Here is a 19538-nt window from a genome sequence, read left to right on the forward strand (position 1 = left end):
CTCTCTCTCTCTCTCTCTCTCTCTCTCTCTCTCCAGGTGTCTGTCCTGTGTCAATGGGAACTTCCCCTGTCACTGGTGTAAATATCGGCACATGTGCACGCAGGACGCCAGCGACTGCTCCTTCCAGGAGGGACGAGTCAACACCTCGGAGGTGAGGGGTTTCCACACACACACACACACATACACACACACACACACACGCACATACACGTACACAAATGGTATACAGGTCCCAGCTGGGCCCTTGGCATTACCATGCCACTAGGTGTGTGTGTGTGTGTGTGTGTGTGTGTGTGTGTGTGTGTGAAAGTGACTGAGTGCTGCTATGAGTGGCGCAGCAGCAGCTGTTGTACTCCAAGCAGCGTTGGATTTATTCACTTATAAACAAGCTGGGGTGAATGACTATGCAAATGGCGGCGTGCTCTGCCGTCCCAAATGTTACATTTGCATGAAAACCCTCATCCATCCATCCATGGGCTTAACACTTTCTTTCTTTCTCTCTCTCTCCATCTCTCACTCTCTCTCTCTCTCTCTCTCTCACACACACACACAGAAATTCACACTTACAAGCACAAACATACTTGTGTATCTTCAAAAAGCAACACATTACACGCTACCCCCTTCAGTCTTGCTTTATCTCTATTTCAAACGTGCGCACACACACACATACACACACACACACACACACACACACACACAGAGTTTAAATCCACATTCACAGGCATGCAGGGTGACCTGAGGGCATACGAGGCAGACTCCCTCTCTCCGTCAGACTCCCTCTTATTTTCTAATTCCCTCTTCCTTTCATCCCTCTCTCCAGCATTTACCATCATACACTTTCTTTCTTTCTCTTTCTTTCTTTCTTTCTTCTCATTTGCCCCCCTCTACAATTTGTCATTCGCTTAGTCTCCCTTTGACTGTTTTCTCCTTTTTCTCCCTCTCTGTATACAATCTACCTGTCTTTCTTTCTTTCTTCTTTTTTCTCATCTCCTCTTGCTTTCCACCCTCTGTCCATGACTTATGCATCATCCACACTCTCTTTTTCATGTCTTTCCGTCCCCTTTCTTCCTCCTCTCCCCTGACACTGCAGGTGAATAGGAAAAAAAAAATCCCAACAGCGAGACATTTTTCTACGTTGAATCTCACCCGATCCTCTTCCTCTCTCTTCTTACTTTTCTCTCATTCATTCATTCATTCATTCATTCATTCATTCTCATGTGGAAAGTGTCCAATCAGAAAAAAATACGGTAGGTAGGGGTGTAGGTGTGTGTGTGTCTGTGTGCACATATTCATGTCAATGCGTTTGTATGTGTGTGTGGTTGTGTTTGCCTGTGTGTGTGTGTGTGTGTGTGTGTGTGTGTGTGTGTGTGTGTGTGCGCAAGTGAAGAACGGCACTTGACTCCCAGCACCCTGTCATCATATGTTCCACAGCCCATAAACACATCAGGCTGACATCCATCCCCGTCTTGTTTGGAGAGCCACGCAAATTCTTTTTTTTTTTGCTTTCTTCTTTCCCTTTTGCTTTTTCTTCTGGTGTGTACTCTCTCCTTTTTTGGTGCAGGCGTTGCCATGGTTACCAAGACACTTTGAGCATCAGGGGGGTTTCGCTGAATTTTGATACACACACACACACACGCACACACAGACAGACAGACAAACTCACACAACAGTGCCATCGCCGCATCCTGACAGCTGTGTTTTTTTACATGGATTATTGTTATTAACATGGCAGACAGCAAAGAGAGAGCTTGCTGTTTTGGCTGCTATGATGGATGAATATGTTTTTTTTGTTTTTTTTTGGTTTTTCGCTAAATGTGTCTCTATGCTGGCTGTCATTTCGAGGCGATGCAGATGTGCACTTAAGCCAACAGCAGTATTTTTGTCATCACACATTTATCTCCTCCAGCCTTTGATTTTGCTCCCATTTTCCCCGTGCGAAGCCCCCGCTGAAGGCAATATCGCCCGTCTCCATTGCCTGAAAAAGTTTCCCCTCGTGTCATTAGCAGTCGGTTGCCAAAGTGATTGAATTCACACTACACTGGTTATCTTCCCAAAAGGCATTTATCATATTTCTCGAGGCTGACTTCACTTCATATCTGATAGAATATATAGCGTCTGTGAATTCATCATTTTTCGCCTCGCAGTTTGCTTTACTTCCGTTTGCGAAATGTGAAAAAAAAGGTTGCCGTTAATGTATAATTGTTGCTCTTTTAAGGTAAATATAATTCTCCGCCGCCGCTTTCCGGATATGTAAATATATATAAATCAGCTGTGTTGTGACAGCAGATAAACAGAGAGGCACATTAGGGGCGACCAGGCAGAAAATTGCCAGAGTCGGAGAAACACTTGAGAAAGCCATCAGCAGAAATGAGTATAAACACAAACAATGAGAGAAACAAACACACGGACAAACAAACGCCGAGACAAACAAATTTGTTCTGCTCCGACGGATTCAGCCATTGGGGCGGTGGAGCCGCGCGGGCCGCCGAGGGGCCCGGGGGTCGGGTCCAACCTCTTCATTCAGATCGAAAAACTACAGCAAATAATACAAAACCTCATAAAAATGAATACAAAAAGTAATGTTAATATAGTTGTTTTTCCTATGTGCATGCCTTTTTATTTATTTATTGTTTGTTTATTTATTCATTCACTTGTTAATTAAGTCATTAATTCGTTTTTCATTAGGTTGCTTTTTACTCTGGACATTTTGCATCCCCAAAAATAAAAGTACAATAAATGATGGACAGGAGGGACACAAAATGGCTGCCACAGTGGCAACCGCGACAGTGCCAGAGCAATCTGATTTGCACGATTTTCTTCCTTTCTTTCCTTTTTTCTGTGTAAAAAGTGGAACTCCGTGCAATAACCGCTTTGCAATACGCAATACGCTTTTCTATGGTACTCAACAGCATCAAAGCGGTGTCGTCAAATCATAGGAAAAGTGTTTATTGTTTATGTTATTCTCTGGCGTTCTATGTAAGTATTTGGTATTGATGTATGTTTCTAGTTTCACTCTTAAACATTTAGTAGGTTATTTCTGACCAATAGCGACATACCGATTTGCGACATTCGAACTCAGACGTCGGAGTGTACAAGAAGCCCTTGAAGGCAGCATCGAGTTTCACGTTCTCCGCCCAGGCGATATCAATTTGTTCTTTCCGCACCAGCAACAAACTGTTCCTTTCGTGGTAGATCTTCTTGTTTTTAGGCCAGTGTCTGATAGTCTTTGTTTTATTTCCATTTATTTATTCATGTTGGAGGGAAGTGCGGTTTCCAGCGGGCCTTTATTTATGCCTGATATTGTTTTTTGAATAAGACTTTGCCCCCAGAGAAGTCGTCTGAATCCGTCAGAAGAAACGCTCATTATCTGCCCGGACTCATTCTGCTGCAGCCGCTCTGAAACACTTCACTTTCCTACCGAGGCGCTGACCTTTAACTCAGCACCGCCACCCGGGACACAGCTGCTGCTCCCCCTGATCCCACTCATCCTGCCTGTCTTTCTTTCTCTCTTTCTTTCTTTCTTTCTTTCTTTCTTGCTTTCTTTCTTTCTCCTTCCTTGGTTCCTTCCTCTGTCTCTCCATCCCTTCCTTCCTCATTCCCACCCTTTCACCCTGATTTCTTGCTATTTCCTAGCGTCATTCCTTCCTTCTTTCCCCGTTTCCTTCCTTAATTCTCCTCTTTCCTTCCTTTCTTCATTCCTTCCTTCTTTCCTTATTTCCTTCCTTCCTTCCTTCCTTCTTTCCTTCCCCCTTCCTTTCCTTCCTTCCTTCCTTCCTTCCTTCCTTCCCCCTTCCTTTCTTTCCTTCCTTCTTTCCTTCCTTCCTTCCTCCCTTCCCTCTTTCCTTGCTGCCTTTTTCCTTCCTTTATTCCTTTCCCCTCTTTCCTCCTTTCCTTCTGTCCTTCTTTATACCTTCTTCCCCCCTTCCCCTTTTCCTTCCTTACTTCCTTCCTTTCTTCATTCATTCCCTCTTTCCTTCCTGCCTTTCTCCTTCTCCCCTCTTTCCTTCCTTTATTCTTCTCTCCCCTTCTTTCCTCATTCCTTTCCTCAACCTTTTCCTTCCTTCCTTCCTCCTTTCTTCCCTCTACCAATAAGAGTGACACCCCTTACTCCCTTACTCTTAATTCTCCCCTTTCCTTCCTTTCTTCATTCCTTCCTTCTTTCCTTCCTTCCTTCCTTCCTTCCTTCCCCCTTCCTTCCTTCCCTCCTTCCTTCATTCCTGTCTTAATTCCTCCCCTCTTCCCTCCCTTCTTTCTCACCTTCTTCCCCTCTTTTTTCCTTTACTTCCTCCCTCCATTTTACCCTTCTCCTTCCTTCATTCCTACCCCTCTTCTTCTCTTCATTCTGTCTTCTCTTCCTTCATTCCTCCTCTCTTTCCTTCTTCCTCCTCTCCCCTTCTTTCCTTCCTTCTTCCATCCCTCCCCTCTTGCCTTCCTTCACCCCTCCCTTCTTTCTCTCTCTCCTTCCTTCCTCACTTCCTTCCCTCCTTCCTGTCAGCGTGACCTCCTTTCGCACAGTGAAACCGTCCCATGATGCATCGCTGCAGCACGGGGGATTGAACCGGTGGCTCTGTGAGCCTCGCCTCATTGATAATCATTAGCGGCCCGTGTTCGACTGCAGATGAGCAGAAGGTGAATATAGATATGTGGATCAGCGTTAGCCTTCGTACGGCTAATTAGAGGATGAATCACCATGATGAGTGAGTTGGTTAGATGGTCATATGTTTCTGTCAAAATGGCTAGCTGCTGCAGAAAGGGGAAGCACACACACACACACACCCTATGCCACATGCCACCCCTTCCACACACACATACTCCCACAGTGTCATTGCTCAAAGCGGGCCGGCCAGCCAGCCTCGTCCCATGTGGGAATTGCTGTTAGATCTCTGCCCAATGAGCTCATGCCTCTAATTCACCCGCTCCTCCATTCCCCCTATGCAGCCGAGTCAATTAGCAGGAGCCAGACGCTCTTTCTTTTGGTCTCTCACCTCCGGTTGTCAAAGCTACAACGTCCCTCCCATTGTTTCTGGATGATGGAGCTCAGGCTGGTGCGCGGCGCTGAGCTACCCAGCTCGGGGGCTCCGTGGCTGGGGTTGGCACAGAGCGCACTCCCCTTCTCCCTCTGGTTCTCTCTGGCGGGGGTTAGCTGGGGCTGGGACTGCTGCCTGCCACTGATCTAGACTCTGCTGTGTGTGTGTGTGTGTGTGTGTGTGTTTATGTGTGTGTGCGCGCGTGCGTGTGTGTTAATTATTCAAAGTGTATTAAAGCTTAAAGATGCATCTCCAGATGCCTCTCTGATCGTTGCCGTGTTTAATGGAGAGAGACAGATGAGATGAGAAACGAAAGGTGGAGCATCGACAATAAAACAAAAGGGAAGGAGGGAAGGAGGGAAGGAGGGCGGCAGTGGCCTAGTTGTTAGGGAAGAAGCCAGCTTGCTAAAACAACCGGGTTAGGAAAGTGACGGGGCTAAAATTGCCTCTGAAAGTTTTCTGGTGAATGCCTCTAAGGCTAAAGTTGAATAAAAAAGTATATAAAATGGAAAATAAATAAGGCCTTTTGTAAAAAAGAATGTGGCATTTTATTGATTCCTGTAGGGAAACTGTCTTTTCTCTTGCCCCGCTCCACGGGGAGGTCAAAGGTCAGGGTCAGATACAGAACAGCAACCCTGCAGCTGGTAGGGATTCAGTGACTTATCATAGACATTTCAGCATATTAATGACCCTGAAAAAGCCCCACTCCACTCTAACTAAGCTTGTGTCAGAGAACTTGTTGGTTTGAATCTCCCAGCGAGCTAGAAAGACAATCTGGGTCAGTGAAATGAACTAAAACTAAAACTGCTCCAGTGCAGATGACCGAGACTTGGGCTTCAATCCATGTCTTCTCCCCTAGGCCGCTGCTGCAAATGAGAAAGTCAACATTTGGTAAATACAGATCAAATGAGAACGCGTTTCTTCGTTGTCACGCTTAAGTAAGAGTTGAAAAAAAAAGAAGCGGGGCAGGGGGAGAAACGGGAAGGGGGAAGGGGCGGACGAAATCGGCGACAGAGGAAAGAGACGCAGGAGAGGACGGGAGACGGCTGAGGAGAGATGGAAGGGATGGAAATGAGGAGCGAGGGGAGGGGAGGACGAGTCGCAACGGCGGGGAAGAGAAAGAGGCGTCGGAGTCGGAAGAAACAACAGAACAACAGACGGAGACGACGGAGAGCGCCGGCAGATGAAAGGAGAGGAGAGGGACGGAAGAGTGGGAGGAGGGATGTGAGACGTGTTTAACCATTCAGGAGATGAAAGGATACTTATGGGTCGTGACATCGCCCGTGCCTCGCGTCTCCTTAGTTTCTATTTAATAATTCCATCTCATTTAGCTAATGCTATCTGCCCTACTTTTCCTCCTTTTCCTAGAAGCCCCGCGACTGCTGAACATCACTCGGCTGCCGCATGTATTTGCGGTTAAGATGACATCGCAGTTACAGAACCTGCTGTATCTGAAGTAAACCTCGCTGATAGGTGCGCGGATAATGAGATGGTTTGCTCGAGAAGGGCCCGTTCTGTGGATTTCACACGGTCGTCTGTCACCTTATTCCTTGTCCGCTGGCTGCATGATGTGTGTGATCATGTCCAAGTTACACAGAAAAAGAACACTCTTATTGTTCTTCATTCTTAATGTTATGTGAAGACGGTCTACTATTGCCTCTCCAGTCCAAATGATTCTTTCCTATGCTGTTTCCCCTGTAGCCCCACTTCCCCCTTATGCTTAATCTGAGTAAACCAAATCCCACTATTGCTCTGAAGGCACATGAGTAATCATATGTGGGAAATGCACTTACAAATTCCCCTTGTTCTGGTGCTAGCAGAGGTATTTTACGTGGAGACAACTGTCAAAACTGTCTATATTTATTTTCCAAGTCGGTTTTTTAAGATTGTAAAAACAGAGGCAAAAAAGCCCAAATAGGAAAAGTTGTGGAAGGATAAGTACATTGTATTTACAATTTTGGAGAAATGTAATTCTAAAATCGCAGTGCATGGGCTCTTGCCCCTTCTAAACCCCTTCCAGAGGTCAGCTGCATAAAAATAGACCTGGTCTTAGACTTAAATGTGACGTTAAGTCAAACTTGCTATGGACACTTATATTTACCCGGTCCTACTACTTCTTGATTGTTGTAGATCTCTAATGAGTTGTTTCTGTCTCTAAAGACTCGCTCTATTCTTCAGACTCTTTCCAAAAGCCAAAGATCTGCCATCTTGTATGAAATAGCTTCAGTATTTAAACTTCCCACTCACAGTTAGGCCGACTCGTTGCCATCACAACAAAGTTCTTAACTCAAGATTAGCCAGGGGGAAGGTGGCTATCGTTCCTACCTCAAAATAAGTCAGTCGTAATATTTAAGTAACAGACAGTCTTAATTAGCCTAGTCCAACCTGAGAATCTAAGACCAGTCTAACGCTTAGACTAGTCTTAAACTAGCTTTATGCAACTGGCCCCAGGTGTTAAAACTAACCCGGAGTCTACACTGAACACGCACGTTTCCATGTTTAGCAACATGGAAACGTTGCATGAGCATGTGGAAGCGTCACGCTTTGCAATCTACACTGAGTGTGAGCTGTAACATGCTTTTGTATGTGTCATATGTGTCATGCTTTACCAGTTGGTGGCGGTATAACTGAGGTCAGGTCAAGGCTTGTGGCACAGGTGATCAATAAATCATGCTTGGGTGATGGGACATCACATTTTTGATTGATGTGTAGATGTCTTTGATTATGATTATATGAAGTGTTTATACCCTATAACAAGAAGTGGCTATTCATCTCCATGGTTCACTGTGTGTGCAAGGGGAAAATCAGACTTGGGAGCAATAGAGCATTTTGGCTCCATGCCCAAAAAACAGATTAAAAACACATCTGGTATGGATTGGCCGTAACCCTAACGACATCTAACCCTAAATATATAATTGTTAAATGAATTGTCATAATTGCTATAATTGCCAGCATCCTGCGATCATAATTAGTTGGTTTCTATCATTCCACCATCCTTTGTCACTGCTGTCTTCTCACATGTCACTTGCCAGGCTAATGGCAGCTCTGTCAGAGGCGATAACACCCAAGAGCACCCAGATTCAACCAGATAGTGAGTTACAAGCCTGCACACTATAACAAATTGTGCCACAATTGTGCTATCTGCAATGGTCCTTAGTTAGCCTCATCATGAATAATTAAGTAGCAGCGTATATTCCTTTGAGCTTGTGACAGTAGGTTCCCTCTGAGAGCTGAATGAAACAAGTTGCATAGATTAATTATGATGATGGTAATATGCTCCAAAAGGCAAAAGTAAGTAAAAGCGAGTGAATTATTCTGGGAGTTTTGACATGACTGTAATGTAGTCAAGGCATTATTTATATCCATAGATTTATTAATAAGTATCAGCATCACACATTCCACGCTCTCTTGTTGTGTTTTATCTTCCCCGCCTCACCCCTCTCTCTCTCCCTCCGTATCCCCCGTGGTGAAAGGGCTGGGAGGAGTGGGTGGACACTCCAAAAGGCTTCTAACGCAGTTCAAAGTGTCTTTTATTGAACAGAAGAGCTCCTCGTCTGCTGCAGCGGGGGGGTGGGGGGGGTGGGGGGGGGCTGCCCTCCTTCCACCTGAGACTAAGACCGAGGAACTGGGTTCATTTGAGCAAAATAGATGAAAAGTTTTCTGCTTGAAATGAAGCGCGGGAGATGAATCGCAGTTCAAGAATAAAAGATGAAACGGGTCGTGCGGAAAGAGGAGAGATAGCTGTCAAAAGTTTTTTTGGCCCTGGTGAATTTGCATATTAGATACGGCGAAATCTGAACTTAGTTAATCTTTTGTTGCGAAGTTGGTTGTGTATCGTGGAGGTTCTTCAACTTTTCCGACCCGGGACCTGAGGGACAGACAAACTTATTCTCTTGTCCTGAGACTAAAAAGAACAAAAAAAAGACCATTCCAAACGAATGCAGAAAGATGATGAGGCGTTTTCTATGATATATATTACAAAGCTTTTACGCTGACCTTTAAAGAGTTGGCTGCTTCTTAGTTGGGTCGCAGAAGTCTTTCATTATTTATCGCAGCGTTTCTCACACCACCGGTCTGGATTTAAATGGGTTGCGAGCCTGTTTTTGGTGGCTGCCCACCTGAAAAGGACTAGTTCACTGTTTTCCCCTGACAGAGCGAAACTAAATTTATCAAACATGGGTCTAGAGCAGAAAAACGAGAGCGCTTATTGCACCGTAGCGTGAGTCCGTCCCCGAATAGGGGCGTCTTCCACTTTATCTGTCATGTATCTACCGTGTCCCGCTCAGAAATACACACACAAACAAGAGTGTGTATTGTTAGAGGTTCGTATCGATCCGCTGGCTGATGCTTATCGGCTGCCTCCTCCTCTTTGACCATCCGGACCTGATAGCCATCCAGATAGACACACAATCGCGCCGGGTCATCAGAGATAACAGAGGGAGAGAGCGAGCTATTCTAATGGAGACGCGCGTGTGATGAAGCGCTCGGTACAGTCCGCGGCGCGGGGTTCAGTTCCCAGGAGGCTCGGCGGTTTCCTCTGCAGCTTTTCAGGCCGATGGTGCTCTGAGAAATTTCAACTGTGCAAATGCAGGACCTGGGTCAAACAGTACTTGCAAATATACTTTGTTTGGTTTGTCTTTACCCCACTTAGGTGCCAGATGGTTGGGTATAATAATACGATAAGGGGCAGAAGTATCTGAAAGTCTGTTTAGTATACTTTGCTGTGTTCACCAATGTACCTGACACTATCTGAACTATCCAGATGCGCTAAACCCCACCCATCTGGTTTAAAACAAACACTAATGATTTGCTTACAGTAATAATCTGCAACATTTTCATATAAATAAATGTTAGTTTTGCAACTCTCTAACCCAATAGGGATTCAACCTATATCCAGTTCATGAATCCAGTTCCATTTGCTGCTCAAAACAGCCGGTGTCTGGTAGCTCTTTCCTGGGGAAAATCCTACATTTCCGGTTTATTAGGAATAAATAGAAGAAGAGGTGGGTAGTTAGCATGAGCAGTGATAGCCACCACGGCTGAACGGACAAAGAAAAGAGAAACTCAAACTGCATCAACAGAAAATCCAAGCTCCGCCCACGTTGTTTGATTGACATGTGATCTGGAAGTGCAGTGCAGAAACACCACAGCAATGAGCGCTTAGGACGAAAAAATGGAGACAAAATGAAAATACACACATTTTGCCGATTGCCCCTCTATTATTATATATATTATATTAGTACTATTTGATCAGGAAGACAGGAGCGCTAGTTTGAGTTAATGAGCCAAGGTCACAGGGCTGAAATCCAGGCCTGATAAAGTCCAAGGACTCCTCCTATATTATTGACAAAGGGGGAATATTAGGTACCACCAGATCTTCTATAAACCATGCACAATCCTCACATCAAACACTATTATTGTCTAGCATCCAGGCCCACAAGAGCACCGTACCACCGGCCGGCTGCCGGTTTATGTCTGGCTCTTTTGACCTTTCTCTCTGGGTTTTACATAAAGAGATCTACAGCAGTTCAGTACACAGTCCGTCTCCCGGGAGGGCCGTTCACAAAAGCTGCACTTCGCAAAGTGTAACCGAAACGTCTGGTCGCGCTGATGTATAGGATGATAAGGCCCTCGCCCCGTCTTCTTCTTCGATGGTGTATAAGAGAGGGGGAGGGGGGAATGCAGAGAGATAAAGGGAAAGTAGTGAATGAAGAGAGAGACAGAGAGAACGAGGGGGAGAGAAAGAGAGCGAGAGAGAGAGAGAGATATGTCAACAGGATCTGTCTTGGGTTAATGTTTGAGGAGATCTATATAGATACAGCCTTATGACCTGTCTGTGGGTTGATTGAATGGATAGATCTATTGGGATTACTAGCATAGCAACCTATTGTAAGTTATTGTGGTATTCTGTAGAGGTGTGTGTGTGTGTGTGTGTGTGTGTGTGTGTGTGTGTGTATATGGTACTGTCTGTTAGGCTTATTCTCTAAGGACATAAATATATGAGTGTGTAAAAGTGAGATGTTGCTCGATGGATGACTCTCTTTCTCTGGGGAAATGTGGTCATCATATCAAGTTCATTCCCGTTTCACAGTTTCTCTGTGTGTGTGTGTGTGTGTGTGCGTGTGTGTGCATGCGTGTGTGTAACAATATTGGTCGATGGGTCTTGCCCTCTCCTTTTTTGAAACGGTTCATTGGAGTGTAACGCTAATCCGTGGGGACCCTCTGCACTGTGGTGACCCCCTGACACACACACACACACACACACACACACACACATACACACACACACACACACATACACATACACAGACTCCCTCATCCATCATACTCTGAGGTTGTCAGAGACTGTCGCCTCAGTCAGGTGGCCTCGTGGGTGACAACCGGCAGCCAATCGGATCAGTCGCTTCACCTCTGACATCACCGGAGGTGTGATGTCATCTCCCTGATAGGAGGTAATGAGAAGTGAGAGAGAGAGAGAGAGAGAGAGAGAAAGGAAAGAAAGAATATTCCTCTTTAGGTGTTTTTAGAGCTGGATCAGATCAATTAAAGTCACCATTTTACCATCTTTCATCCCTAACATCGACAATCTCTCTCTCTCTCTCTCTCTCTCTCTCTCTCTCTCTCTCTCTCTCTGTCATACTCTCTCGCCCCTCTGTTTGTTTTGTAAGCCCAGCTCAATGTTCCAAGTCTTCTACTTCTAAAACATCACATCCCAGCAGCCAGCCAGCAGTGAAAGAGGGAAAAGGATGACAGCAGAGGAGAGGAAGGGAGAGGAGGAGGAATGAGTGAAGAGAAGGAAGATGTAGGGAGGAGAGGAAAAGGGGGGGATGAGTGTGAACGCAGTCGGTATGAAGCCGCAGTAGAGCCCCCTAGCCAGCGGGGGTTCGTGACTGCAGGCTGCATCCCGGTTAAATAAACAGGAGCGCTGGCAGAGACCAGAGGGAGGGAGGGAGGGGGAGAGAGAGAGGATGGGATGAGAGAGGTTAGGAGGATGAACAGAGAGCGAGGAAAGGGGAAAACGAGGACAGAGGAGAGAGCGACTGAAACCGAGAGCAAGTTGAAATGGATAAGTAAAAGTAGAAATGGAGACTGCATTGAATAGGAATTGTAGGAAGGAAACATTTTTTTCATTTTATATTGTATTGTACATTTTATATTGTATTGACAGGCTAATATTACCCCCACCCTGAGCCAACCATCCAAGACAAACCACTGAAAATGAATTGTGTAATGTCTAAAACACACTTTTATGTCAATTGGCCCTATTCACATGGCGGCCATTTTGAACACTTGCGGTAGGAAACTCTTAGCATACATAAAAAACTAGCATTACTTCAACACATAAGTGAGGACTTCAGATAGACCCAACAGTTATCAAATTAGCTAACGATAGACCTTTTTCACAGCGGCCATTTTGATGTGTCACAGCAGGGTAAACACAACTAATAACATTAATGATGTTTCCATTCCATTTAGGTGTTCCAGTGCCATTCCAATGAGCCAGCATGCACCTATACACCTGTGTTTACCCTGCTGTGACACGTCAAAATGGCTGCTGTGAAAAAGGTCCATTGTGGGAACAACAACCACAGTGACTGCTTGAATTTAGCAGATAAGTTAGTTAGCTAGCTTACTACTAGCTAGCTACCTAGCTTAGACTCTAGTTGCTAATGGGCCAAATATATTAAAATGAGAACCTATCCCTTCGGATTCTTGACAGACATTTGCTTCTAATTTGTTTTTCAGTGGGGAGTCTGTGAATTGAAAAAAGTTCATATACTCTTCTTGTATCATCTTGGTACATAACAGTACGACAGAGTTGGGCTGTACTTTCTCTCCCAGGTAGAGTTTCCCCAAAATGGCCGCCGTGCGAATGAGGCCAATGGGGAAATCAACTTGTTCCCAAAACGTAGCCTAGGGGTCTTATACGAGCTACGGTGTATAAATACACGCCAGCTGACATGATAGAGATTTGAAAGTGGGAGTTCGGAGGACCGACTCAGACCAATTTCGCTGAAGGCTAACCTAGCTGCCCACTTTTGATCAGGGCGTCTGTGTATTTGGCCCATGGCTGCTTTAAAACACTCCACAGGCCTAAGACGCTACTAGCTTACCGCACAGAGCCGCAGGGCGAGATTTAGCTTCGGAGTGCTGCGTGTGCATTAGTGTGTGCAGTGGGTATATCTTTATGTGTGTGTGTGTGTGTGCTTGAATTCCCCACCTATGGTCAGCGATGTGCGTTATCCATATAAATGCATGCGTACGTGTGTGTGTGTGTATGTGTGTATAATGGGTATATCTTTCCACGGGGGTGTGGGCATGCATGTAAGTGCGTGTGCGAGTGTGTGTGTGTGTGTATTGCCCCTCCGGGAATGCGATTGGATAGACATAACGGGTGTGTATGACTCCCATGTTCCGGCGCTCCACCCCTGCCTCGCCCTGCAGGGAACTGACCTCCTCCACTCTCATCCCCCACTTTAATAAACGAGCGTATGGCTCCCAAGACCTCGCCTCGCCTCCTCATCTCCTCTTTTTTTCCTCTTTCTCCTCACCTCTCCTCACCCTTCCACTGCTTTTTTTTCTCTGTTTTCTCTCCTCACTTTTAATCCCTTTCTCACACTGCGGTAAATGCGTATATTAACGAGGCATTTCTTCTATTACGGAGGCTTAGTGGTTGTACTGGGCAGCTCCCACTGGGAATGTGTTATATGAATGTGAAGCAGGTGGTTGCCGGAAAACAAGAGTTTTATCCCCGGATAAAATAAAGGTAAAAAAAAAAAAAACAGAGGCAAGCCTAACAATGAGATGATGAGAAAGAGATGGAAGAAAGATATAGAGAAGGAGAAAAAGATCAAGAGGGAGCGAGCGGAGGGGAGAAAAGAGAGGAGAGAAAGCGAGGGATCAGAGGAATCCCCCAGGTAAAAGGGATTGTTGTGGGATTGTGTTGCACTGCTCCGCTATCTGATGCAGACTCCGCTCTGACACCTGTCACCACTCCTAATGAAACAGCTCCCACAATCCTCTGCTCCCAACTCTTTTGTTCACTCCCCCTCTCGCTGTGTGTGTGTGTGTGTGTAGTGTGTGTATATGTGAGTGTGTGTTTCTCTTTCCCTTTATGCGTTTGTGTCTGTGAGTCTTTGTGTATGTATATGGGGTATATCTTTGTATGTCTGTGTGTGTGTGTGTGTGTAGTTGTGTGCTTGTGTGTGTGTGTGCATATTATCAGTTTCCTCAGAGGAACGTGGCGCAGCGCTTTTTATCCTGGCCCTGACGCATCAGTAATGAGGAACAGACCTTATGTGAGTGTGTGTGTGTGTGTGTGTGTGTGGGCCAAGGCAACAGACCTTGGTCATTTCCATTCCAGGCACCGTGTGTGTGCGTGTGTGTGTGTGTGTGTGGGTGTGTGGCATTGGAACAATAGGGACCAGATCATGCAGCAGACAGGCACAGATGTGAAGTGGTCTAAGCTGTGTGTGAGTGTGTGTGGGCACATGTGTGTGTGCGTGTTTGCCCGTGTGTGTGTGTATGTGTGCAGCAGCCAGACAGGATTTACATGCCACAGTGGAGGAAGAGGCTCAGTGCAAGTCCTTCCAACAACATTAACATTGACTGCTATTGCTACTTCAGCCTAGATACACTGCCACAACGCACACACACACACACACACACACACACACACATACGTTTCCCTTCCTCTGCTTCTTTAGTCCTGTTTTCCATTTTATTAGAGGCGAGAAGCAGTTCATTAGCGGTCTGTCGCCATCTGTGAAAACTTTAAACTTTAACCGTCAGACTCACTAATTGACAATCTGCTTCACTGGGCTCACTGGCATTGATTTGATCTCTTCCCCGTGTCTCTTTCCTCCTCTCCTCTTTTCCTCCTCCTCCTCCTCTCTCTCTCGTCCTATGCCACGTTCGCATCACGTCAGATTTACCGTAAATACGAGCTGACGTCTGGGGGAAAAACGTTCACGTCCGCCCCCTAGTGGTGATTACAAGTAGGGCGAGGCTTTTTTGTAGGCTCCGACTTGCACAAGTGGGTCAACATGGTGAATCCAAATGATTAGTTATAATCACACTAATACAGTCACCTTACTAGTGAGCGATATCTCCTGCAGTTCATTTATTGTCGATTTTAACGACAAAAATTGGGCATTCCAATGAGTTAAAAGTCGCAAATCCAAAATAATTTTTCACCTTGTAAGCTAATTCTCCATACCATATGTACAATAAATGCCAACATTTTAGAACATTTTGAAAATGTTTAATTTCTTGTATATCAAATTCCCATAACTTTTCTTTTCTGGAAAGTGCCATATGTTTAATGGTTACTTCATGGCGTACCTGTAGGTGCACATCAAAATTTCTCCTGCCCCTCCCATCATGTCAAACCCGCAACCTCACAACTTTCAAAATGGTATGGCATTTTTGAGTTCATTTTGAAGAATCACTAATTTGTGACAAGTCTCTCTGTGTAAAATACGTTGAATTATGGAGGAAAAACACTGTCGAAATGCCGTCTCCTTGTGACATGTTAACATTTACAAGTTGCAGCAATGAGATGTCGTCCCATTGTTTTGCCTCTATATGACGTGAGATGGGACGTGAGCGCAGCATATTCTCATCACCTCTCTCTGTGTGAGTGTGTTGTGCTGTCGTAGAGAGAGGGAGAAGAGGTGTTTTCGGATGCCATTATATCCAATCCCTCTCTCTCTCTCTCTCTCTCTCTCTCTCTCTCTCTCTCTCTCTCTCTCTCTCTCTCTTTCTCTCTCAGGCCAATCTTCCCCTCATTACCGATGCTCCATTAGACACCGCCTCAACACAGAGCAAACTCATATTGGGATTACTCTGCAGAATACAAGGTTTCGGCGGGGGGGGGGGGGGGGGGGTGTCTTTAGGTATTCCTGATTAAATAGAGTGCAGCTCCCACTGATTTATCACTGCGGATATGAATGTTGGGGAAAATGATATTAGCGAGAATAGTTTGTTTAATGGCGCTTAAAGCGGAATGTGGCTTCATTTACGAATCCGCGCCTGGTATTTGTATGGCCTTTATGTTTGTTTACCCCTTCCCGGGATGAATATCAAAAAGGCATTAGCGGATATAACTAGTTCAGAGTCACGAGTCAATTCTGTAGCGTAAGCAATGATGGAGCGTGGATATTGGCTGACGGCTACATATTGCCTTATGATTTACTTAGGGGCTGAAAAACGCTTAGAGGTTTCATTCATTTTCCTTTAATTAATGACGCGCAAAGCTACTGTCCTATCGCCAAATTTGTATTGATCGCGGAGCTGAAAGGAAACACTGACCCTCTAATCCTTTAGACTATAGCTGCTCTACAGTTGGAGCTGCGAGAATGAACACGGTCTGCGTCGCTAATAGATGCTGCCTCAGGCTCATCCTATCGGTCCACGCAGAAAGAATTAGAATATCCCTCGGTGTATTCATATATCAAAAACATGCCTAATATCCATAACAGCCTCATTAATACCAGCTCGACTGGAAGGGTCTAATGCCAAAATGCGATGTAGCCGTTTTGACAAGTAACTGCCACTGAATATTCAATATTCAGTCTCTCTACAGTATATTCTCTAATATAGTCTCTAATATTCATAAATAGGACGACTTCAAGCTTCAAGAGTGTTGATAATTTGTAAGTAAAGGTCGTAGATTGGCTGATAACTTCCATAATAAACCACAGGAGGCAGGAATGCTTCTTAGCTTCTAATGTTAAAGTTTGTGCAGGTGGATCCAAGATTCTGCAGCTCTATAAGGCCAAAGTGCATCGGGTACTGCTTTTAACTTACAATTATTACCAACCAAAAACTGTAGAATAAAGCCTTTTAACATGGATCTCTCTACATGTATTCCATCATGTGTTCCATCATTTTTGTTGTGGACTGAAACTCCTCAGTTTTCTTCCATCCCTTTTCTCCAGGAGCATGCCCAGATCCCTCCATCCACCCAGATGTACATCCCGTTGACTTCTTTCTCCCTCTCTTTGTCCACTGTCCAGGAGTGTCCCCAGATCCTGCCCTCCACCCAGATCTACATCCCCGTCGGCGTCATGAGGCCGATCACGCTGCTCGCCCAGAACCTGCCCCAGCCCCAGTCCGGGCAGAGGAACTACGAGTGCATCTTCCACATCCAGGGCAACACGCACAGCGTCCCGGCCCTGAGGTTCAACAGCACCAGCATACAGTGTCAGAAGACCACGGTAAGGACGAAACACACGCTCACATGTAGACACGCAAGGCATCAAAAAGCTTTGCAGATCAATTGTGGTGCTGGAATTCCCCACCTTTGATCGGCGTTCGCAGCTGACCAGGTAAATGTGTGTGTGTGTGTGTGTGTGTGTGTTGGTTAAGGGGTCTGATATTGACTGATTGCCATCTCAGCCAATCCCAATCAACTGCCTCACCGGTCCAACCAATCTCAACTGTTTAATCCGTCAAACAGTAGCTCCATTCAGAACGGCCATTCTGGTTTGACCATTAGAAGGCATTAGGCACTAGTTAGAGAGAGAGAGAGACAGACAGAGAAAGAGAGAGAGAGAGTGAGAGAGAGAGACCCGCAGTAATTGACATGTGTGGCAAAGCAAAGACTCAATCTTGAGGCAGAGGCGTACGGCCACAGGAGCTGATTTGCCGCAAAGCCACTCCGCTTCACACTCCTCACTCACTCCTGCCTCTTAGCCTTCAGTCAAGCTGTCAGCGGTAATAGGGAATGGCCATTTCAGCAATGTTAATTTCCTCAGTTCCAATCAGGGCGGGAGGCGGGGGGGGGGGGGGGGGGGGGGCTTTTAACGACACCAATTATAACTTACTTAACGAGACGTATTATTAACATGCGAGCTGCACTAGCCGACGGTGATAGGTCCAATAGCGGGCGCTCATTGTACGAGGGCAGCGGGAGCCGGGCGCGCGGCGGGGACCGCTTCGCCTTTTCTTCTTTCTTTCTTCCCGTCACACACTCGACAGCAGCTCCGGGTCATTTAGCCGGCTGTCGCGGGCTCGGAACACATAGCACGTGGACGATCTGCGGCCGCTCGCTGTTCCCCCGAACTCTACCCAGTCACTACAAAGCCCCGGCCTCCCCCTACAGAGGAGAAGAATGAGCGTCGGGCCGCTCTGATCCTGGAAGTCGACACGCCTCTGATGTTTGACGGTGACACGAAAATAGTTTCGGGGGCAGGTTATTGAAGTTGATTTCCCGATCATAATGACGGTTCCCGCGGTTCTTTTCTGTCGTTTGGTGAGATAATTTGCGCATACTGAGTCTCTTGTGTCTCTCGTAATTGCTTCATGCGAGCGAGCGCGTTCTTTTAGAGTTCACTTTTAGGGTTGATGACTTTTTTTTCATATCTGTCCTCAGTTACCTCGCTGCTTAAGAGCCTATTGAACAGGCGTGTGGAGAGCGATTCGCAAAAACAAAGACTTGACGAAATGGAGTCGACGAGATCGGTCAAAGTCACAAGTGCTATCCTTGAATTACCTTGAACGATAACGCTCTAAGATGCAGGCAGAAACGAGAACTCATGGGTACAGAGACTTCTTCCGCGAGTCCTGCCTTGCATGAATGGCATCTGTAAAGAAAATGTAATGGACACGGCCGCAGCGTGGTAGTTATTTTTGTCCGTTCTCTGTTGGATATTGAGTGGGTTCTGAAAGTCTCCCAGGATTCAAAAACAGCAGCGCTTACTGGAGGAAATGGAGGGTTTGCAGCTCTGCATCCCCGGTGTTTGATACATTCACATACATTCATTACTACACCAATAGCACTGCTGAGAGTTGCTGATGCTGGAGGAGAGAGACCTTCCTCAGCAAATCTCTGATTCACCGGCACACCGAGTGGATGCACACGCACACACACACACACACACACACACACACACAGGCACACACACATTTATTCCTTCATTCCTCAGTGCACTTTCATGTTTTATGAAGTCTCCATGTTCTCTCTGCAGGAGGGGGGAAAAATAGTAAATATACAGCACTCAACACAGCAGTGCGGCTGTTTATGAAGCGGGTGCTGAAGTGTGTGTGTGTGTGTGTGCATCCATGTGGTGTTGTGACTGAATAAGCCTCCCTCTCTCTCCACCCCCCACCTCTCTCTCCGTCAGGTGGGAGTGTGATAGGATCCAATTAAGGGAGCTGTAGATAAAATGATGATGAATTGCAGTGGAGAGGTAGACTGACGGACACAAACACACGCGCACACACACACACGCGTGCGCACATACACGCGCGCCCACACGCACACACACACACACACGCAGGCCAGAGGAACCATTAAGAAGGGAAAAGGAAAAGGAGGCAAAGAGGGGAAAAGAAAAAAGAGAAAGAGACAGAGAGGGAGTGAATTTAGTGTAAGAGAGGGACGGACATGATGGAGGAAAGAGCGTGCTGGAGGAAGAGGGAATAAAGGTAGGCGGAGGAGAGGGGGAGAAAGACTAAGCTCAGCAAGCAGACGAGAGGAAGGAACGAGGGAAACAAACAAATGAG

At 46.0% G+C, this 19538-nt stretch overlaps 1 protein-coding gene across 1 annotated transcript in view; it reads left to right on the top strand.

Annotated features, from left to right (window-relative positions):
• plxna1a (plexin A1a) overlaps nucleotides 1-19538 on the top strand; it is a 156807-nt gene that overhangs the window by 57696 nt on the left and 79573 nt on the right. The window contains exons 7-8 of the mRNA XM_071543953.1: nucleotides 37-151; nucleotides 17048-17248. Coding sequence (XP_071400054.1) covers nucleotides 37-151; nucleotides 17048-17248 — 316 coding nt within the window. The remainder of the gene's footprint in view (nucleotides 1-36; nucleotides 152-17047; nucleotides 17249-19538) is intronic.

The sequence above is a fragment of the Centroberyx affinis genome, unplaced genomic scaffold (genome assembly GCF_046629955.1).
Source record: "Centroberyx affinis isolate AG114_WGS23_722 - 3 ecotype Tasmania unplaced genomic scaffold, CSIRO-AGI_Caff_v1 ptg004423l_1, whole genome shotgun sequence".
NCBI classification, from domain to species: Eukaryota; Metazoa; Chordata; class Actinopteri; order Beryciformes; family Berycidae; genus Centroberyx; species Centroberyx affinis.